The sequence below is a fragment of the Dermochelys coriacea genome, chromosome 2 (genome assembly GCF_009764565.3).
Source record: "Dermochelys coriacea isolate rDerCor1 chromosome 2, rDerCor1.pri.v4, whole genome shotgun sequence".
In the NCBI taxonomy this organism is placed as follows: domain Eukaryota; kingdom Metazoa; phylum Chordata; order Testudines; family Dermochelyidae; genus Dermochelys; species Dermochelys coriacea.
Genome location: NC_050069.1, coordinates 195,529 through 219,064, shown reverse-complemented (window position 1 = coordinate 219,064; position 23,536 = coordinate 195,529). Strand labels below are relative to the sequence as shown.

The 23,536-nt window shown below is 46.3% G+C and overlaps 1 protein-coding gene across 7 annotated transcripts in view; it reads right to left on the bottom strand.

Moving 5' to 3' along the window:
- The window catches only part of LOC119851400 (mitogen-activated protein kinase 15-like), a 74,102-nt gene extending 54,336 nt beyond the window's left edge, over window positions 1–19,766 (bottom strand). The window contains exons 1-6 of one of the 7 annotated variants that reach the window (XM_038391171.2): window positions 19,281–19,766; window positions 9,472–9,570; window positions 8,987–9,016; window positions 3,867–3,957; window positions 3,130–3,254; window positions 2,672–2,835 (exon numbers count right to left, since the gene is read on the bottom strand). In XM_038391171.2, the coding sequence (XP_038247099.1) occupies window positions 2,672–2,835; window positions 3,130–3,254; window positions 3,867–3,957; window positions 8,987–9,016; window positions 9,472–9,570; window positions 19,281–19,349 (578 nt within the window). In that variant the 5' untranslated portion in view covers window positions 19,350–19,766. Of the gene's footprint in view, window positions 1–2,671; window positions 2,836–3,129; window positions 3,261–3,866; window positions 3,958–8,986; window positions 9,017–9,471; window positions 9,571–18,858; window positions 19,207–19,255 lie in introns of those variants that run through there. The other 6 variants (XM_043507162.1, XM_043507161.1, XM_038391170.2 and 3 more) reach the window with 6 other exon arrangements.
- Window positions 19,767–23,536: the final 3,770 nt, after the last annotated feature.

Below are 23,536 nucleotides of genomic sequence, written 5' to 3'. Positions count from 1 at the left end.
ATTACACAATTAAAAGATGAAGATGGTAATTGGATAATAAAAATCTGGGGTACTGGTATGACTAAAAATCAAGACACAAGCTGATTTCTGGGAACTGACGTGGCGTGGTCAATGACAAAACCTCTTGATCTTAGATATCCAGAAAATCAGTTAAAATTACTTAAGCAGAGTGAATGGGAAACAATGCGGAGAAGGATATAGAAGTTTGTCAACATTCATACTCCTTAACCCAATATATATGTTTAATTATTTAAACTACTAATAAAAAAATAAACCAAATATTAAAAACAAACGAACCACTTGAAGAGTGGCTAAATAAATCTTTCCAGTCAAATATAATAGCCTTTTTAGATGGTAGCTATAATTAAAAAAATTAATTGATAAAGGGAATGCAGTGGATGTGATAGTATCAAATACTGTATTAAAATCTAAAACTATGTCTCATGAAATCTAACTGCAATAATTAATTCAAATTGGCAGGGATATCATGCCTCCACACAGATTAAAAGTTGGTTTGCAGGACCTAAACAGAAGTGGTATTATGTATGACAAGCATATCAAGTTTTGGGGACCCACGTGGGTTGGTGGCAAGTCTACTGCAAATTTGAATTACATACACAGATCACTGACATCAAGTGATCCAGATCGCTTTGTAAGCGGAACGCAAGCAAACCATTTGTATTTTAACATGACCAAGTGTAAATGTATACATCTAGGAACAAGAATGTACAAGATGAGGACTATCATGGGAAACAGACTCTGAAAAGGGCTTGGGGGTCATGGTGGATAATCAACTGAACATAAGCTCCCAATGTGACTGTATGATTAAAAAGGCTTGTACAATCCTTGAATGCATACACAGGGAACTCCTGAGTAGGAATAGAAAGGTTATTTCTCCTATGTATTTGGCACTGGTACAACCACTGCTGGAATACTGGGTCCAATTCTGGTGTCCAAAATTCAAGAAGGATGATAATAATTTGGAGAGGTTCAGAGGAGAGCCACAATAATGATTAAAGGGTTGGAAAACATGGCTTATAGCAATAGAGTCAAGGAGTTCAATTTAGTTTAACTAAGAGAAGGTTAAGGTGTGAGTTGATCAGTCTGTAAATACCTACATGGGAAACAAATATTTGATAATGGACTACTGAATCTAGCGAATAAAGGTGTAACAAGATCCAATGGTAGGAAGTTGAAGTTAAACGAATTGAGACTGGAAATAAGGTGTCAATTTTTAACAGTGAGGATAATCAACAATTGGAAAAATTTACCAAAGGTTGTAGTGAATTCTCCATCACTAGTGTTTTTTACATCAAGATTGGATTTTTTTTTATAAAGATATGCTCTAGCTCAAACAGGAGTTATTTAAGGAAGTTCTTTTGTCTGTGTTACACAGGAAGTCAGACTAGATGAACCACATCATCCCTTCTGGCATTGGAATCTATGACTATGAATTAATCCCATGGAAGAGGGTGTTTACAACAGGTTATTAAAAATGTACAGAGCATACTAAACTAGGAGGAGCAATAAACACCAGTGGAAAGAAATATGTGCATAAAATAGCAAAATGAGATTTAATATGGACCAATGCAGCTAATACACATTGTGAGAAAATCTAACACACTGAACCTTAGTGGAAACCCTGGAAGCAAAAATAGCTAATTGAGATACTGAAGAGTGAAATCTTATCTATCTAGGTTTTTGTACTGAGTCCATCACCATGAGGTGTGATACTTAAATTGAGCAGCGTATTAGATACGAGTTTGCAAAGAAAGGCTGCTATAAATGTTCGACTGTGTGCAAAAGCATCACATCATGGAACAGGAACTCTAATTATTCTGCCTTCCTTCAGCAGCAAAGCAAGTGGAAGAGTAACTATAACAGCCCTAGTTAAATTGTTACGGCCCCTGAATGGGAGTAAAGATCAGCAGCTCCTCTAGGCTCCTGCTCCTTGGGCTAGGTTTGTTTCCTCCTCACTTAAAATTGGCTGAGGCTAGGCTCAAAAGTCTCTTGCCATACAGCCAGTGTCTTAGGGGTGAAAAGAAGCTTTCATCCAGCTCTAGCAATCCTATTCCTAAGCCTAGTGAAGGGAACAGATGACATCCTAGGTGGGATTTAAAAAGTCTTATCAGCTCCAGTGGTTTCTCCTTGACCAAGAGAATTGACAGAGCAAAGCCCCCAGAGCCCCTTCACAGGGACTAGGGAAGCAGTTTTTCAAGTGGAGCAGCCAGGAGATAAGGAGAAAGGATAAGTGCCATTGGGGAACACTTAAGGCCAGACTTGAAAAGAAAGGCTGAGGCATTTTCCAAATTTTGTAAAGGTAGGAAGAGAAAAGATGAATTTGGTATATGTGAGGAAGAACTGGATGAAAGTCAAGCGAATGGTGGGGGCTGAGAGCAGATGAATGCAGGGCTGTCTGGTGCGCAAGAGACCAGTGTAGAGAAGGGAGTTCGGGTGTGTATGGTTGTATGTGTGAAGAGAACTGGGGACAAGGGACTGCATGTGTTGGTGTTTGTGGTAAGGGTAGACTATAAGATTTTTACCTCAACCGTTAAGTTTTCTTTACAGTGTTTCAAGGGTGTATAATAAAACCAAAAATGGGTTCCCAAACCATCTCAAAATAGCCCATCTCAGAGACATCAGGCAGATTGTTTCCCAGTCTTTCAATTACCTATGAGAGGAAAGCAGGATCTCAGGGGCTCTGTACCAGCGTGTTGCCACATACTCTGTCAGTGCAGGGCTGCCTTGGTCCTCATGGATCTGACAAAGGGAGCGAGCCAGTCCAAAATCACAAAGCTTAACAAAGCAGTCTGCATCCAGCAGGATATTTGAGGGCTGTAGTTGAACACAAACATTTATAAAAATTTCTTTATTCTCTGTATAGGGCAGAAAGGGAGGCAATAAAAACCCATGTCAGGCTGCATTTCCCCCTGCCAGGGACAGAGTGCTTTTAGGGGTGTTCGGAGGAAACCGAAACAAAAGGTATATATGATCTACTAAAGGTCATGTGACACTATGGTCATTTTCTTTTCTCTTCACTCCCTTCACCCCCTACATATCATTTAACTCCAGTCTTGAATGGAGGACAAATCTTTCCATTTAGGTAAGGACTAGTGAGTGCAAATGTACCTTCTGGTCTCTGTGAATGACATTCCCTGAGTGGATGAATTTGGTTGCCTTCAGGAGTTGGTAGAGGATGTAACACTTGTGGATGTCTTTCAGCAAATTCCCCTTCTTGATCACAGCATGTAAATCTGTCTCTAACATAGAACATTAGAGAATTATTGTTTGGGAGTGAAAGGAACCCAAAGCTAGGGCGACAAGTCTATTCTCTGAACCCTAAGCTCTAGCTCATTTTTAAACAGAAGCTCAGCAAGACAGCCGTTGAAAAAGTTGTACCTGCTATAGCCCTATTTCCTGAACTACTGCAGCCCTATTTCCTGAACTTCATTTAGGGCAGGGAAAAATACTTCACTGAAAGCAAAGACTAGACAGTAACTGAAAAATTACAGCGGGACTTATTGTTCCACTCACATCCTACATTACATTCACCCATCTATAGTCATTCATTTATTCTCTTAAATTGTTTTTATTGTCCCACTCTCCTCATTACCCCAAAATTGCATCTGGACACCCATTCACTTTATCCCTCCCAATCTGCCTGCCTTTGTCCCACTTCCAAATCAATTCCTATGCAATTGCTTCCCCACTAACTTCACCACATTCGCTGGTTCACTTTTCCATCTAGCTACACCAACATTCACATTTATCTCATTACTTTCTATTTTGCTACTTTCAAGGCAGTGAATGAAATTCACTCTTTAGAGAGAAAGAATGTAAACAGCTGAAGCAGTGGTGGGTCTCACCCATAGATTCGAAAACCAGGTAAATATCCCTGTCATTCTGAGCTCGGATGACATTAAGCAGTTTGATGATATTTGGATGTTCTCCAAATTCCTGCAGGGAAATAAGACCCACTTGTCAGAGTCAAGTGACTGAACCTATTATACGTAAGATTACACTCCAAAATAAAGACCAGGAGATTATTCCCTTCATTGTGCCTCTACTAAAATAGAGACTTTTTTTTAGGGAATAAATAAAAAGCCTACCTTGTTCTGTAGTATGAGCTGCCACTTAAGCTACACAACCCTCCCACTTGGCTCTCAGGTTACTCCTCCTCACACGTTAGTACCAAAAAGCATTATACACAAAATAACTGCAAAACCTGAATATCCACATCAATCCACACACTTAGTATTTAAAGCAAAGAACTATTTGATTATAGAAGTGTGAATAATGGTGAACATATATAAATGTTAAGCATTACCATCATTATTGTTATTACAAAAATCCTATGTTTAGTGACAGTTAAAGTTGAAGCAGGATACACTCCATCCACCAAAAACTTATTTCCATGCATTTAAGGTTAAGTGAAATGACTTGTGCATTCCTTTCCACCTTCATACTGTCTACAACACTGTTGATAATACAATACAATGCTCCACAAGGCTTTCACTTCCATGTCAACAGATACCCAAAAAGGAAAGCAGTACTTGTGGCAACTTAGAGACTAACAAATTTATTAGAACATAAGTTTTCGTGAGCTACAGCTCACTTCATCGGATGCATTTGGTGGAAAAAACAGAGGGGAGATTGATATATACACACACAGAGAACATGAAACAATGGGTTTATCATACACACTGTAAGGAGAGTGATCACTTAAGATAAGCCATCACCAGCAGCGGGGGGGGGGGGGGGGAGAGGAAAACCTTTCATGGTGACAAGCAAGGTAGGCTATTTCCAGCAGTTAACAAGAATATCTGAGGAACAGTGGGGGGTGGGGTGGGGGGAAGAAATAACATGGGGAAATAGTTTTACTTTGTGTAATGACTCATCCATTCCCAGTCTCTATTCAAGCCTAAGTTAATTGTATCCAGTTTGCAAATTAATTCCAATTCAGTAGTCTCTCGTTGGAGTCTGTTTTTGAAGCTTTTTTGTTGAAGGATAGCCACTCTTAGGTCTGTTATCGAGTGACCAGAGAGATTGAAGTGTTCTCCAACTGGTTTTTGAATGTTATAATTCTTGACGTCTGATTTGTGTCCATTCCTTCTTTTACGTAGAGACTGTCCAGTTTGACCAAGGTACATGGCAGAGGGGCATTGCTGGCACATGATGGCATATATCACATTGGTAGATGCGCAGGTGAAGGAGCCTCTGATAGTGTGGCTGACGTGATTAGGCCCTATGATGGTGTCCCCTGAATAGATATGTGGACAGAGTTGGCAACGGGCTTTGTTGCAAGGATAGGTTCCTGGGCTAGTGGTTCTGTTGTGTGGTAGAACATCCGATGAAGTGAGCTGTAGCTCACGAAAGCTTATGCTCTAATAAATTTGTTAGTCTCTAAGGTGCCACAAGTACTCCTTTTCTTTTTGTGAATATAGACTAACACGGCTGCGACTCTGAAAAAAAAGATACCCAAAAGTAATTCACTCCAACTTCATTAAACTCACACTCTAATGGAAAGCCTTAACAGTGACTTCTTATGCTTTTTTATCAACTACATAAACACATCAGCATAGCTCATTGTCATACTTTCCATGAATTTGTGAAGTTAATTTGCTATGACACTACAGATGTTAAAGGTTTGCATTAGTCTTCTTTGTTCTGATTATTCAATAAATGCCCCCATTCCTTATTTACTGCTCACAACCCAAACTCTGAAATAAAGATAGAATTGGTAATTTCCTTTTCTATAGTGCTCAACATTATAGTTTGAGTGCCTCAAACAGTGAATTTATCTGCATAACATCCCTATGAAGTGAGTGATACTATTATTCCTGTTTTACTGATGTTGAACTGAGGCATACCAAGGTTAAGGCCAAAATTTTCAGAAGTGACCACTAATTTTGGGTTCCTCGATGACTGGATGCCTTACTGAAGAGAGCCAGGGCCCGATTTTTCAGAAGTGCTAAGCCATTGCAGTACCCATTGCTTTTAACTGCATTTGTGAGTGTGTTGCTCTTGTGAAAATTAGGCTGTAGGCGTTTCAAACTGACCACCTAGAATAGCAGTAGTAGTGAAAGTTTTGGTTTAAGTGACTTGCCCACCATCACATAGGACATCTAAGGCAGAATCAGGACAGAATTCAGTTTTCATGGGGCACAATCAACTAACTGCCCTAACTTCAGGACCATCCTTTCTCTTCCAACAGTCCTCCGACTCATTCATTATACATCTTCCAAATTCTGTAATATTAGCACCACCATTCTGGATGCGAAACAGACACAGAGTCAGCTCTGTATGTTCACTTCAGAATGAGGTCAGAAGCTCAATGATGCAGTAGAGCATGCACAGTTCAGATAAAATGTTCAGAAAATTAAGCACAAAACATTCAACAAGTTCTACTGTACATGTGTGAAAAGCAATTTCTCTTATTACATGGCAAGATCTAAACACATTTTTTCAGGAATAGCAAAAAAAAAAAACCACTCCTCTGACCCAACTACCACCCTCTGACCAAATTTCAATTTCCTGTTCTAAAGTTTTGAAATGCCTGAGCTCTCCAAAAACTGGTCAGAGAAAGTGGCTTATACTGGAAAATCTTCCTATCCTCCCCACCCCCCCGACTACCACCTTAATCTTAAAAATGGCTGCATCATTTGTACTAAAAGTTTAAAAAAAAAAAAATCCAACCTGAGGCAGAGCCCAAGCATGGAAAACTGCAACCGAAATAGTTTAAATTTAGCAACGAAATAAACAACTGCAAATAAGGGGTTTTCAAAGGAAGAATTAAGCAAGCTTAATATAGGGGTCACTACTTGCATCATCTATAATTAGTTTTTCAGATTCATAGATTTTTAAGGCCAGAAGGAATCATCACACTATCTAGTCTGACTGCCTGTATAACATAGGCCATAGAATCTCATCAAGTTACTCCTGTATTGAGTCCCAAGCCTTGTGTTTGACTAAAGTGTATCTTCCAGAAAGGCATCTAGAATTGATTTGGACTTCACAAGATGGAGAGGTTTCACAATAGAACCACTAACCCAGGAACCTATCCTTGCAACAAAGCCCGTTGCCAACTCTGTCCACATATCTATTCAGGGGATACCATCAACCCTAAGCTACAGCTCACTTCATCGGATGCATCAAATAAATTTGTTAGTCTCTAAGGTGCCACAAGTACTCCTTTTCTTTTTGCGAATTCAGACTAACACAGCTGCTACTCTGAAACCTGTCATTATGCAAAGTGTGTATGGTAACACCCATTGTTTCATGTTCTCTATGTATATAAATCTCCCCACTGTATTTTTGAGCTTATGCTCAAATAAATTTGTTAGTCTCTGAGGTGCCACAAGTACTCCTTTTCTTTTTACAAGATGGAGAATACACCACTTCCCTTGGGAGTTTCTTCCAATGGTTAATCATCCTCACTATTAAGTGTGTGTGCCTTATTTCTAATTTGGATTCGTCTGGCTTAACAAGAGCCAATGGCTGGAAGTTATGTCTTTCTCTGATAGATTAAGGAATCTCTTAATTCTTAGTATTTTCTCCCAGTGAAGGTATTTGTACACTGTAATCAAGTTGCCTTTTTAAAAACTAAACAGATTGAGCCTCCTAACTCTCTCATTAAGTAATTTTTGGCTCTTCTCTGCTCCCTCTCAAATTTTTACATATCCTTTTTCAAATGTGGACACCAGAACTGGATATAGTATTGCAGTATCAGTCGCAGCAATGCTATATACAAAGATAAATTCATCTGCCTAATAGTATCAGTTCTGTTTGATAGTGTCTCTGGAGAAGGTATGCTTCATAAATGATGAAGGCAGTAGCAAGGTGGCTGGCTGGCTGGCTGAGTTCCTGTGGAATTGATTTTAATGCTGCTGAGACTTAAATTTATTGTATGATTTATTATGCTAGTGTGCCACGAGAATGATGAAAGGATTAGAAAACTTGCCCTATAGTGGGGTAAGCTAAATCAATTGAGCTCTGAGTCTAACAAAGAGAAGGCTAAGGAGTGACTTGATTACAATGTGTAAGCCCCTCCAGGGGGAACAAAATATTTAATAGTGGGCTCTTCAATGGCAGAGAAAGATATAACATGATCCAGTGACCGGAAGTTGAAAGTAGACAAATTCAGACGGGAAATAAGGCCTAAATTTTTGACAGTCAGGGTAACTGACTATTAGAACAATTTACCACAGGTTGTGGTGGATGGTTCATCACTGACAATTTTTAAATCAAGTTGAAATGTTTTACTAAAAATATGTTCTAGGAATTATTTTGGGGAGGTTCTGTGGCCCGTATAATATAGGAGGTGAGACTAGATGATCACAATGATCCCTTCTGACCTTCGAATCTATGTATAGAATTGCTCCTTACAATACATTTTAAAGGATTCTGTCAAGTTTTGGTTATTTCAGGTGATCAGGCTCTCTCCCTCACAGGTGAGGTAAGGAACATCTTTCACCTTCTTCCCTACCCAACCATGGCCTCTGGTCTTGAGCACCACATGTCCTCCTTCCCCAGACAAGGACTTCCAAACCTGACAGCATGACCTCCCTACCAGAGCATCTAATAAAATGCACAAGAGCTAAAACCAAGGATTGGCTGTGTGCAGGATATTGGCTGTGTGCAGAAAAGAAAAAGAAAAAAGAAGGCAGGGGGAGTGAGACTGATTATAGATCAGAAACAATGACAGGAACATAGTTAAGAAGATAAAAGAGTAGTGAAGCCACAGACAAGTCAGATGGACACACTCTGGGAGGAACACCACCAGATTAGTTTAAAAATAAAATAAATAAATAAAAGGCATGGAAAGACTGATTGCTACTGCTGAGACTGACAACACAGAAAAGAGGTAGTGGCAGTAGTCACTGCACTATAACTAAAGGATGAGAAGGAAAGAAGTGGATGCTGGCTGGAAGAGATACAAAGGAAAGCTAAAGGATACATCAGAGGGTAGAAGACAGGTGTTACTCACCTGCAGGAGCATAATTTCCCGGAACGTTCTCTAGAAAGAAACAAAAATATTTTCTGTCATAGCAATAAGATAATAGATGGAAGAGGAAGTGACTGCCCGGTGCAATGGTTAAACCCCATTTATTAAGGAGTGGAGTACCATGTGTGGGGGTCAGACTAGGAAAAATCTAATTGCTTGGTAACATGAAAATATTTACATGTCTTTGGAGGAAGTTTCTTCTCAACATCAGCCAGTCAGTGGTTACATCATGACACATGAAGTTAAGATAAAAGTGTGTAAGAGGTAGCCAAACTAGTGTAAGCTGTAGAGCGTGATATTCTTATTGCCCATATAAATGTCAAATCACTTACTACACTCTTAACCTTAATATCTTGTGGCAACAAGTTTCAGAGCTCTACCCATCTAGGTCAATGTGCGACTCTTCGAAGTACCCCTGAACTTACCATGCAGGTCTTTCAGAACACATTGGTAAAACAGTTCCTTACCTGAGCATCTGTTCTGTTCCTAAAAGCATCAAAGATCTTCTTGACAGCAACTATTTCTCCTGTCCTGCGATCAATTGCTTTCCACACAATTCCATAGGCCTAGAGGAAAAGGATAGATGGATCCACCAGTTATATCACCCACACCAAATTTCCTTTCAGTCCCTAGATTCAGTTAGGACCAGATTGGGGGGGAAATGTTCTTAGTAGAAGGTATTAACAGAAAAAAAAAAAATAAAATATCACTAAACATCTAAAGGGTAAAGAGACCAGGATCAATAAGAAGCACTGTTAGGATTGAGGGCTGTAAAGAATAAATCTTGCTAGATTTTAAAAATATAAAATAAATAAATAAATAAAAATAGCAATATTTTTGTCACATAAGAACTGTCACACTGGATCAAACTACTGAGGTCCTTCTAGTACAGTATCCTGTTTGACAGCTGCCAGCATCAGATGCTTAAGAAGGTGAAAGAAACCCCACAGTAGACAGTTATGGAAAATCTTGTCCATAAGAGAAAAGTTTCTTCCTAACCCTTGTCAGAGATCAGCTTAGACACTGAAGCATTATACTTTATACCTCTTATAAAAAAAAGTTATCCTATCCAATGTAATTCTAGACAGTCTCATTACCCATATAGTTATTATTTTATTACATTAGCACCTAGTGACCCCAATTGAGAATGGGATGCAATTGTACTATATGCTATGTATAGCCCAAATCCACAGAAGTATTTAGGCTCCTAAGAAGCCTAAATATCTGTGGATCTGGGTCTATGTGTTTACATACTATCAGACAGTCTCTGTCTCAAAGAGCTTACAATATATACATACACAAGACAAACAGTAGGAGAAAGGAAGTATTATCCCCATTTTACATATTATGAACTGAAGCACAGAAATATTAAATAATTTGAAATTGAAATTGGCTAAGAGATTAAATAAAGGGTACTGATACGGGCAAAATACTGAACTGCAGTAGGCATGAGAGCTGGAATGCACAAAAGGACTCAAGCATTGCAATGCTGAGCGTCAAGGTGCTTAACTTTTAGTTGCCTAGAAAATCCAAAAACAACATTGAGATCCACAACGCTGAGTTAGGTGCCTAGGCTTTCTATACAGTCATAGAATCATAGGAGTGGAAGGGACCTCAAGAGGTCATCTAGTCCAGCCCCCTGCACTCATAGCAGGATTAAGTATTATCTAGACCAGGGGTGGGCAAACTACGGCCGGCCTACAGGCTGGATCTGGCCCACAAGCCATTTTAAGCCAGCCCACGAGCCACACCACATGGCTCAGCCCCACTCTGGCTGGGGTGCAGGGTTGGGGGACGCACCACGCGGCTCCTGGAAGCTGCAGCATGGCCCTGCTCCTACACACTCCAATGGAAGCTTCAGGGGCGGTGCCTGTGGAAGGGGCAGCGTGCAAAGCCGCCTGGCTGTGCCTCCACGTAGCAGCCAGAGTAGGAACATGCCACTGCTTCTGGGAGCAACTTGAGGTAAGCGCCGCTCAGAGACTGCACACCCTGGGCCTCTCCCCACGCCCCCAACCCCCTGCCCCAGCCCTGATCCCCCTCCTGCTCTTCAAACCCCTCGATCCCAGCCTGGAGCACCGTCCTGCACCCCAAACTCATCCCTAGCCCCACCCCAGCACCCCCTCACCAATTTTTTGAGCATTCATGGCCTGCCATAGAATTTCTGTTCCCAGATGTGGCCCTCAGGCCAAAAAGTTTGCTCACCCCTGATCTAGGCCATCCTTGACAGGTGTTTGTCTAACCTGCTCTTAAAAATCTCCAACATGGAATCTCCATCAACCTCCCTAGCCAATTTATTCCAGTGCTTAAACACCCTGACAGGAAGTTTTTCCTAACATCCAACCTAAATTTCCCTTGCTGCAATTTAAGCCCATTGCTTCTTGTCCTATCCTCAGAGGTTAAAAGCAACAATTTTTCTCCCACCTCCTTGTAACAACCTTTTATGTACTTGAAAACTTATGTCCCCCCTCAGTCTTCTCTTTTCCAGACTAAACAAACTCAATTATTTCAATCTTCCCGCATAGGTCATATTTTCTAGCCCTTTAATCATATTTGTTGCTCTTTGGATTTTTTTTCCAAATTTGTCCACATCTTTCCTGAAATGTGGCGCCCAGAACTGGACACGATACTTCAGTTGAGGCCTAATCAGTACAGAGTAGAGCAGAAGAATTACTTCTTGCACCTTTCAGAGTAGCAGCCGTGTTAGTCTGTATTCGCAAAAAGAAAAAGGAGTACCCGTGGCACGTTAGAGACTAACAAATATATTAGAGCATAAGCTTTCGTGAGCTACAGCTCACTTCATCGGATGCATTTGATGGAAAAAGCAGAGGAGAGATTTACACACACACACACACACACACACACACACACACACACACACACACACAGAGAACATGAAACAATGGGTTTATCATACACACTGTAAGGAGAGTGATCACTTAAGATAAGCCATCACCAGCAGCAGGGGGGGGAAAGGAGGAAAACCTTTCATGGTGACAAGCAAGGTAGGCTAATTCCAGCAGTTAACAAGAATATCAGAGGAACAGTGGGGGGTGGGGTGGGAGGGAGAAATACCATGGGGAAATAGTTTTACTTTGTGTAATGACTCATCCATTCCCAGTCTCTATTCAAGCCTAAGTTAATTGTATCCAGTTTGCAAATTAATTCCAATTCAGCAGTCTCTCGTTGGAGTCTGTTTCTGAAGCTTTTTTGTTGAAGTACAGCCACACTTAGGTCTGTGATCGAGTGACCAGAGAGACTGAAGTGTTCTCCAACTGGTTTTTGAATGTTATAATTCTTGACGTCTGATTTGTGTCCATTCATTCTTTTACGTAGAGACTGTCCAGTTTGGCCAATGTACATGGCAGGGGGCATTGCTGGCACATGATGGCATATATCACATTGATAGATGCGCAGGTGAACGAGCCTCTGATAGTGTGGCTGATGTGATTAGGCCCTATGATGGTATCCCCTGAATAGATATGTGGACAGAGTTGGCAACGGGCTTTGTTGCAAGGATAGGTTCCTGGGTTAGTGGTTCTGTTGTGTAGTGTGTGGTTGCTGGAGAGTATTTGCTTCAGATTGGGGGGCTGTCTGTAAGCAAGGACTGGCCTGTCTCCGAAGATCTGTGAGAGTGATGGGTCGTCCTTCAGGATAGGTTGTAGATCCTTGATGATGCGTTGGAGAGGTTTTAGTTGGGGGCTGAAGGTGATGGCTAATGGCGTTCTGTTATTTTCTTTGTTGGGCCTGTCCTGTAGTAGGTGACTTCTGGGTACTCTTCTGGCTCTGTCAATCTGTTTCTTCACTTCAGCAGGTGGGTATTGTAGTTGTAGGAATGCATGATAGAGATCTTGTAGGTGTTTGTCTCTGTCTGAGGGGTTGGAGCAAATGCGGTTATATCGTAGCGCTTGGCTGTAGACAATGGATCGAGTGGTATGATCTGGATGAAAGCTAGAGGCATGTAGGTAGGAATAGCGGTCAGTAGGTTTCCGATATAGGTGGTGTTTATGTGACCATCGCTTATTAGTACCGTAGTGTCCAGGAAGTGGATCTCTTGTGTGGACTGGTCCAGGCTGAGGTTGATGGTGGGATGGAAATTGTTGAAATCATGGTGGAATTCCTCAAGAGCTTCTTTTCCATGGGTCCAGATGATGAAGATGTCATCAATGTAGCGCAAGTAGAGTAGGGGCATTAGGGGACGAGAGCTGAGGAAGCGTTGTTCTAAGTCAGCCATAAAAATGTTGGCATACTGTGGGGCCATGAGGGTACCCATCGCAGTGCCGCTCTAAGGTGCCACGGGTACTCCTTTTCTTCTTGCATCTTGCTTACAAAATTCCTGTTAATACCTCCCAGAATGATATTTGCTTTTTTTTGCAACAGTGTTACACAGTTGACTCATATTTAGGTTGTGGTCCACTATGACCCCCAGATCCCTTTCCACAGTACTCCTTCCTAGGCAGTCATTTCCCATTTTGTACATGTGCAACTGATTGTTCCTTCCTAAATGGAGTACTTTGCATTTGTCCTTATTGAATTTCATCCTATTTACTTCAGACCATTTCTCCAGTTTGTCCAGATCATTTTGAATTATAACGTTATCCTCCAAAGCACTGGCAACCCCTCCCAGCTTGGTATCATCCACAAACTTTATAAGTATACACTCTATGCCATTATCTAAATCACTGATGAAGATATGGAACAGAACTGGACCCAGAACTGATCCCTGCTGGATCCCACTCTTTATGCCCTTCCAGCGTCCCGGTGAACCACTGATAACTATTCTCTGGGAATGGTTTTCCAACTAGTTATGCACCCACCTTATAGTAGCTCCCTACTAAAGTAGTGGATTTCCCTAGTTTGTTTAAGAGATGGTCATGCGAGACAGTATTAAAAGCCTTACTAAAGTCAAGATATACCACATCTACCACCCCCCACCCATCCACAAAGATAGTTTTCTTTGAGAGGGTAACAATCAGGTTGGTTTCACACGATTTGTTCTTGACAAATCCATGCTGAGCCCCAGGAATCCAAGTCAGCTGACATGGGCCAGTGGTGGGTGTTTTATTGCAGCATAGACACTCTCTTAGATTGAGATCCTCAAAAGCCAGGGCACTAAGCAGGGAGCGGTCTAAGCTAGCTAATGGGAAATGCCAACAAGAGGTGGGTGTGCTAAGCCCTGTCCCTCTTTTGGACACAGGCGACTTAAAAGTCTGGGCTGTAGAGAGGTGCCTAGCTCTGCTAGGCAATTCATGAACAAGCACCTTCCAACTGGCTTAGGTGCCTAAGGAATTCCTTGTGAGAATGAATTAGGTGCCTGCCTCATGCCACACAAAATGACCAGAGGAGATGGCAGGGTATAACTTGTAGCCCACTAGTTAGAGCACTTACCTGGGATGTGGAAAATTCAGGTTCAACTCCCCACGGCTGTCCGGGGGCAGTTGAACAGGGGTCTCCCACATCTCAAGAGCATTCACAAACCACTGAGCTATGAGATATTCTGATGCGGATCTCCCTAAATCTCTCCTGTTGAAGCTGTCTCATGGGGGATAGTAATGAAAGAATGGTTTGAGCAGGAGGACTGGACCTGGGCTTTCCCACCTCATCAAAATCCTAATCATTGCATTACAGAGTCATTCCCACACACTCATTCTCTCTCACCCAATGACTATTTTAGTGTCTATCCACAGTGGAATAGCTTCAACAGGACAGATTGAGGGAGCTCCAAATCAGAATATCCCATAGCACAGAGGTTAGAACACCCATCTGAGAGGTGGAAGACCCCTGGACAAATCTTAATCCCATCTCTGGCAAATGGGGTAATTGTATCTGGATCTCCCATATACAAAGTGAATAAGCTAACCACTGGGCTACAAGTTATAAGGTTGGAAGCAGCTCCTCCTCTTCGATTCTGAATGGGACCCAATCCAACAGGCACCTATAAGCAGCGATGAGCTGCCAAAATCTTAACCACCAGTTCCCTCCTCACCCCACGAGGGGGTCGTGGCCCTGCCCCATCCATCCCCCTCCCCTGTCTGCCCCCAGAACCGGAAAGGAGGATCTCGTGGACCACCGTAGTGGGTGCCCACCCTGCCCTTAAGAGCCAGAGGGACCTGCCGGGGGGGCGAGGTAGGAAGTCCTGGCATTGTTTACTTGGGGCGGCTCCCAAGAAGCATCCAGCAGGTCCCTCTGGCTCCTAGGGGCAGGGTAGCATAGCTGGGGGGGAACCAGGGGGAGCAGCTGCTCCCCCCACTGATCACATCAAAAGTGGCGCCTTAGGCACTAACTCCGTGGGTGCTCCGGGGCTGGACCACCCATGGGGAAAATTTGGTGGGTGCAGAGTCCCCACCGACAGCTCCCTGCCCCGCCTCCGGCCCCAGCTCACCTCTGCTCCATCTCCTCCCCTGAACGCGCCACCCCGCTCTGCTTCTCCGCGTCCCCCTCCGCGAATCAACTGTTCCCACGGGAAGCCTGGGAGGGCTGAAAAGCAAGTGCTTTTAAAGCAAGAGCTTTAAACTAGGAATTAGGGGGGGAGATGGATGGGAGATGTCCAGGAAATCTCCACACCAGATTTTAGCACTGAGAGGGAAGACGATGAAGTAAGAAAGGATACAGCCGTGGGTAGGAGAACGTATACAAGGAACGAGGGCGGTGTGAATACTAGTCTAATAAGTTATACTGGCCGTAGAATGACTGTGCCTAATAGGGTACAAAATGTGAGCGAGGCCAAACAGCAAAAATTAAGATGCTTATACACCAATGTGAGGAGCCTAGGTAACAAAATGGAGGAACTAGAGCTACTGGTGCAGGAAGTGAAACAAGATATTATAGGGATAACAGAAACTTGGTGGAATAGTAGTCATGACTGGACTACAGGTATTGAAGGGTATGTGCTGTTTAGGAAAGACAGAAACAAAGGTAAAGGTGGTGGAGTAGCATTGTATATCAATGATGAGGTAGAATGTAAAGAAATAAGATGCGATGCAATGGATAAGACAGAGTCCGTCTGGGCAAAAATTACATTGGGGAAGAAAAACTAGTAAAGCCTCTCCTACGATAGTGCTTGGGGTGTGCTATAGACCTCCGGGATCTAATTTGGATATGGATAGAGCCCTTTTTAATGTCTTTAATAAAGTAAATACTAATGGAAACTGTGTGATCATGGGAGACTAACTTCCCAGATATAGACTGGAGGACCAGTGCTAGTAATAATAATAGGGCTCAGATTTTCCTAGATGCGATAGCTGATGGATTCCTTCATCAAGTAGTTGCTGAACCGACTAGAGGGGATGCCATTTTAGATTTAATTTTGGTGAGTAGCGAGGACCTCATAGAAGAAATGGTTGTAAGGGACAATCGTGGCTCAAGTGATCATGAGCTAATTCAGTTCAAACTAAATGGAAGGATTAACAAAAATAAATCTGCAACTAGAGTTTTTGATTTCAAAAGGGCTGACTTTCAAAAATTAAGGAAATTAGTTAAGGAAGTGGACTGGACTGAAGAACTTATGGATCTAAAAGGTAGAGGAGGCCTGGGATTACTTTAAATCAAAGCTGCAGAAGCTATCAGAAGCCTGTATCCCAAGAAAGGGGAAAAAATTCATAGGAAGGAGTTGTAGACCAAGCTGGATGAGCAAGCATCTTAGAGAGGTGATTAAGAAGAAGCAGAAAGCATACAGGGAGTGGAAGATGGGAGGGATCAGCAAGGAAAGCTACCTAATTGAGGTCAGAACATGTAGGGATAAAGTGAGACAGGCTAAAAGTCGAGTAGAGTTGGACCTTGCAAAGGGAATTAAAACCAATAGTAAAAGGTTATATAGCCATATAAATAAGAAGAAAACTAAGAAAGAAGAAGTGGGGCCGCTTAACACTGAGGATGGAGTGGACGTTAAAGATAACCTAGGCATGGCCCAATATCTAAACAAATACTTTGCCTCAGTCTTTAATAAGGCTAAAGAGGATCTTAGGGATAATGGTAGCATGACAAATGGGAATGAGGATATGGAGGTAGATATTACCATATCTGAGGTAAAAGCGAAACTGAAACATCTTAATGGGACTAAATCGGGGGGCCCAGATAATCTTCATCCAAGAATATTAAAGGAATTGGCACCTGAAATTGCAAGCCCATTAGCAAGAATTTTTAATGAATCTGTAAACTCAGGAGTAGTACCGAATGATTGGAGAATTGCTAATATAGTTCCCATTTTTAAGAAAGGAAAAAAAAAAGTGATCTGGGTAACTACAGGCCAGTTAGTTTGACATCCGTAGTATGCAAGGTCCTGGAAAAAATTTTGAAGGAGAAATTAGTTAAGGACATTGAAGTCAATGGTAAATGGGACAAAATACAACATGGTTTTACAAAAGGTAGATCGTGCCAAACCAACATAATCTCCTTTTTTGAAAAAGGAGCAGATTTTTTAGATAAAGGAAATACAGTGGATGCAGGTACAGAGAAGGGCTACTAGGATGATCCGAGGAATGGAAAATTTGTCTTATGAAAGAAGACTTAAGGAGCTTGGATTGTTTAGCCTAACTAAAAGAAGGTTGAGGGGAGATATGATTGCTCTCTATAAATATATCAGAGGGATAAATACAGGAGAGGGAGAGGAATTATTTAAGCTCAGCACCACTGTGGACACAAGAACAAATGGGTATAAACTAGCCACCAAGAAGTTTAGACTTGAAATCAGACGAAGGTTTTTAACCATCAGAGGAGTGAAGTTTTGGAATAGCCTTCCAAGGAAAGCAGTGGGGGCAAAAGATCTATCTGGTTTTAAGATTCTACTTGATAAGTTTATGGAGGAGATGGTATGATGGGATTTTGGTAAGTAATTGATCTTTAAACATTCAGGGTAAATAGGACTAATCCCCTGAGATGGGATATTAGATGGATGGGATCTGAGTTACCCAGGAAAGAATTTTCTGTAGTATATGGCTGGTGAATCTTGCCCATATGCTCAGGGTTTAGCTGATCACCGTATTTGGGGTCGGGAAGGAATTTTCCTCCAGGGCAGATTGGAGAGGCCCTGGAGGTTTTTCGCCTTCCTCTGTAGCATGGGGCATGGTTGACTTGAGGGAGGCTTCTCTGCTCCTTGAAGTCTTTAAACCATGATTTAAGGACTTCAATAGCTCAGACATAGGTGAGGTTTTTCATAGGAGTGGGTGGGTGAGATTCTGTGGCCTGCGCTGTGCAGGAGGTCGGACTAGATAATCAGAATGGTCCCTTCTGACCTTAGTATCTATGAATCTATAAGTGGCGGCTTTGCCCTCAGGCCCGTGGAGGCGAGCTGGGGCAAGGAGCAGTTCCTCTGCACCCCCGGGTTACCTGCTGCGGTGCGGGCGGCCCACCTTGCGTCCCTGCCGTAGCTCACCTCCGCCTCCCTAGGCCTGAGCGCGAAGCTGCTGCTTGCTTCTCAGCCCTCCAAGGCTTCCCATGCAAACAGCTGATTCACGGGAAGCTGGGGGTGGAGAAGCAAAGCGGAGCGGCGCGTTCAGGGGAGGAGACGGAGCAGAGGTGAGCTGGAGCCGGGTGCGGAGCTGCCGGTAAGTGCTCTGCACCCACCAAGTTTTCCCTGTGGGTGCTCCAGCCCCGGAGCACCCACGGAGTCGGCGCCTAAAGCGCCACTTTTACCCGGTTCTTAAATTTAGAAGCCCTTTTAGAACCGGTTGTCCCTCACAGACACAAGCTTATGCTCAAATAAATTTGTTAGTCTCTAAGGTGCCACAAGTCCTCCTTTTCTCTTCTACTTTTTCCTGTGTTTGCTTGCCTAATATTAAGAGTTAGCATTTAGAAAGCACAGCACGAACATAAATTAGTTAATGAATTGCCTGAGCAGGGCTGACAGCAAAGGGACTGACATGGTCACTGTTTCCGAGTGACTGGGCTGCTCTAACATTAAACATCACTGACAAATTTGAAGGCAGAGCCACTCCAAGCTTCCCACTCCACTTGCTTGTGTTGCCCTTTCTCCCCGCCTCAGGATTAGCTTGTCCGACTTTTTCCAGAGCAGTGGGGCTTCGGCCGCGGCGCGCAGCTCGCGAACAACGCCGCAGCCCGTCTCCCGGGCAGCAGAAGCCCAGGTACCAGCGGGGGGAAGGGGCGTTTCTGCCCCCACAGCCCCCGGTTACCGCGGCGAGGGGCAGCCTGCGAACGCCGCACCCCAGGAGGCAGCCTGGCTTCAATCCCTCCCTCCGGCTCCCTGAGGCTTAGGGCGGGGGCCAGCCGCTCGCGCTCAGAAGGCGCCGGGGGTCCTACCCCGCGGGGCATCGGCCGCGCTCACCCCCTTGCCCAGGCGCTTCTTGATCTCGTATTTCTGGGAGACGAGCTCCTCCACCTCCGCCACGCTCATGTTGCCTCAGGCCTAGCCAGCGGGGACCCTCTCAAGCCCCGGGGTCGCTCACAGCCGAGGGTCCGGAGCGGAGACGCGGCTGACGCCTGAGGCGCCCTCAGTCTCCCGGCGGCCCGCGCCAGCCAGCTCCCCTCACTGAGCCCGCTGACGACACGACTGAACGTGGGGAATGGGCGGGAGACCCCGCCGCCGAGGTGCAGGCCGGGACCCAAAGCGCAAGTGGGCCTGTTGATTTCTGTTGCCATAGAAATAGTGGGCGGGGTGCCGTGCGCGCATGCGCAAAACGTCTCCCTCCCCCAGTGTGGGAAGTCCTGCGGGCTCTTGGGTCACCGAACCAACTCCAGGGGCGCCCTCTCGCTGCTTCGCGAGCCGCTCTTCGGCTCCCCCGCCCCCTGCCGCGGGGCAGCGTCCACACAACTAGCGTTTGCCAAGTCGGCTGTTGCAAAACGTTAAACCCACAAATATTACCATGAGTGCGCCCCATTGTCTGCAGGCGTCTCTCGGCTTCAGGGGGCGCCCCGGGAACGCCTGTGACTCCATAGTGCAGCTCACCATTACCAACTGTCTAATGGCATAACCTCACTCCACCCGCCTCCTTTCATCGGGATGGGGCTGAGGGGTTGGGGGCGTGGGTAGGGTGAACAGGTGTCTGGTTTTCGCCGGAACACCCAGTCAAAAAGGGACCCTGGTGGCTCTGGTCAGCACCACCGACCAGGCTGTTAAAAGTCCGGTCGGCGGTGCTACGATGCCAAGTCAAGCTAGTCCCTACCTGTCCAGGGTTGTGAGTTCAATCCTTGAAGGGGCCATTTAGGATCTGGGGCAAAAATTGGGGATTGGTCCTGCTTTGAGCAGGGGGTTGGACTAGATGACCTCCTGAGGTCCCTTCCAACCCTAACCTTCTATGATTCTATGATTCTATGATCGGAAGCAGCCAGCAGGTCCGGCTCCTAGTCAGGGGTTGGGGGGAAAGCAGGAGGCTCATGGTGCATGCTGCCCCTGCCCCGAGCACCGGCTCCTCCCTGCCATTGGTCAAGCTGGGGGGGGGGCAGTGCCTCCGGGAGAGAGCAAAAAAGAAAAGGAGGACTTGTGGCACCTTAGAGACTAACAAATTTATTTGAGCATAAGCTTTTGTGAGCAACAGCTCAGTACATACCATGGAGCCTCCTACCCCACCCCACGCCTAGGAGCCGGACCTGCTGGCCACTTCTGGGGCACAAGCGCAGTGTCCCAGGACAGGCAGGAAGCCTGCCTTAGCACTCCTGCTGCAACACTGACCGGGAGCTGCCCAAGGTAAGTCCATGCCCCAACCCTCAACCCCAACCCTGAGCCCCCCCCTTTCACCTCAAACCCCTCATCCCTGGCCCCAGCCCAGAGCCTGCACCCCCAGCCCAGAGCCCTGCCTCAACCCACAGCCCCCTCCCACATTCCAAATCCCTCAGCCCCACCCCCCAGCCTGGAACCCCCTCGTGCACCCCAAACTCCTCATTCATGGCCCCACCCCAGAACCAGAGCCCTCACCCCTCCCACACCCCAACCCACTGCCTCAACCCACAGCCCCCTCCCACACCCTGAACCCCTCATTTCTGGCCACATGCCCATTTAGAGCCCTCACCCTCTCCTGCATCTCAACCCCCTGCTCCAGCCCAGTGAAAATGAGCGAGGGTGGGGGAGAGCAAACCAGCGAGGGAGGGGGAATGTAGTGGTCGGGCCCTCAGGGAAGGGGCGGGGCTAGGGTGTTAGGTTTGTGCCAATGGAAAGTTGGCAGCCCTAGGTGTGGGCTCTGGGAGGGAGTGTGGGTGCAGGAAGGGGCTCCAGACTGGGGCCAAGGGTTCTGGAATATGGGAGGGGGATCAGGACTGGGGCAGGGGGTTGAGGTGCAGGAGGGGGTGTGGGGTGCAGGCTTTGAGAGGGAGTTTGGGTGCAGGAGGGGGCTCAGGACTGAGGTAGTGGGTTGGAGTGTGGGAGGGGGATGCAGTTTCCAGCTGAGTGGCGCTTACCTCAGGTGGCTCCCAGAAGCAACCGACATGTCTGGCTCCTAGGCTCAGGGGTGGCCAGGCGGCTCTGCAGTGCAACCCATTGGCTGCTGTTCCCGGACACAGAGACCCCGTGGCTGCCCCTGTGCCTAGGAGCCAGAGGGACATGCTGGTAACTTCTGGGAGCCACGCGGAGCTAAGGCAGGTAGGGAGTCTACCTTAGCCCTGCTGCACCACCCGCTGGACTTTTGGCCTATTAAAATCTCCCAGATGGCTTTCAATAGCCAATGGGAGATCAAGGCTAATTCTGCGACACTCCCGGCCAATCCAGGAGGTTTGGCAACCCTAATATTGGAGGGCCAGAAAAGAGTATTAGGATAAGCTAGTCTGATCTGGTGCATAACACAGGCTATAGAATATTGCCTAGTATTAAGCCCCAAACCCATATTTGAGCTAGAGTAATTGTTTAGAAAGTCTTCACTAGGTTTGCCAGCATCTGGTTTTCAACCAGAACATCCAGTCAAAAAGGGACCCTGGAGGCTCCGGCCACCACCGCTGATTGGGCCGTTAAAAATCCTTTTGGCCGCCCACATTGGGGCAGGCAGGTTGCCTGCCCGACTCTGTATGGCTCCTGGAAGCAGCCAGCATCTCCCTCTGGCTCCTAGGTGCAGAGGTGGCCACAGGGGCTCCATGCGCTGCGCCTTTTACCCTTCCTCTCCACACTGGGGAAGCCCCTTTGCATTATCAGCCCTCTCCCACTTGGTTGCAAGGACCCCGTGCTCCATCACGTCCTGTCCTTCCGCCAGCAGGTCCAACCAACTGCCACCAGCGGTGCGTGGCAGGGTGGCACTCGAGGGATCCTTTCTGGTGCCCTACCAGGAGGCCCACTACCGGGTGCACTACTCCTCAGGGGAGTCCAGGCTTTGGGAGGGACTGCCCCCTGGCCCAGCATGGCGGGGCTCCTGGACCCCCGAGATTCGGGAGGGTACAGGCCCTGCCATCGCCGGTGACCTTGGTGGCCCAGCTCCCATAGTCACCCCTCTTCCTTCTTCCATCGCTCCGGCTTGGGGTCCCAGGGATAGCCCCCCACTGTGCCCAGATGAGGGGGTGGGCCCCACCTCCATCGTGTGTGGTCCAGCGGGGCCCATGGAGGAGAGGGCAGCAGGGCCATTGCTGGGCACGGGAGAGGGCGCTTCCCAGGGCGAGGTTTCCCTTCCCCTCATTGTCCCCTCCTTGCCTCCTGAACCCCCAAGTTTATCGCCCTTGCCCCCTGGCCCAACCCCTGCTGGCTGGCCCTCCACCTCCACCTTGGAGGGCTGGGTATTTGTGCAGGGAAAGCGCAGCAAAAGGAAGTCTCGAGCTCAGAACCACCCCCTCAATGCGGAGGGGGGGAGGCCCCCCGCAAGACCATGAGGGGGATTGCCGCTGCCGAGTCTTCCACCGCACCCCCTGATAGAGTCCAGCAGGTGGAGTCAGTCGGGAATGCCATGGTAGCGGAGGGAGGACAGGATTACCCCCCTCTCAGAGTCTCTCCCCAAGGGAACCTCAGATGGAGCCCCCCCAGCCCTTTTGTCACCCAAGTCCCCCGTCAGTGCTGAGCAATTGCTGCCTTGGTTGATGGCAGGGAGGACTCTGGGGTGGTGTGGGGAGACTTCACCTCCATCTTTGAGGAGATCGTGGTCCTGAGTCTGATCCCAATCACCATGGGGGTGGATGACCCTTTGCCAATGGGCCTCAATCTAGGCGGCAGCTTAGTCACGCCACCCCCTCCTCCTCTTTCCCCCTTGCCCCAGGTGGCTGCCCCTGCTCTCGACCTTGGGGCACCCCTGCATTCGTCCATCTGTCTGGCCACAGACTGGACCTTGCTCTTGGCCGCTGAGACCCTGGTGGCGATGGCCGGTGCCAAGCAGCCAGGCCCCGAGCTCTTGGGTGCACCCCTTTTTGAGGCGAGGCAGCTGCCTCCCCTCCCGGTTGGGGGCCTTGCCGCTGATGCCACCATGGCCAACACTGTGGTTGAGGGCACTGAGCTCATTGAAGCACCCAAGCCCAGCGTTGGTGAGGGCCCCTTTCCCATCCCCGCTCCCTCGGCCCCTGAATCCGGTCGAGAGGTGCTGCACCCCAATGACATAGCCGCCGGGGATTCTGCTTCCGCTTTTTCCCTACCCCTGCCTCTGTTCCTGGTCCTGACACCAGCCCCGCTCCTACCCCCGGCGA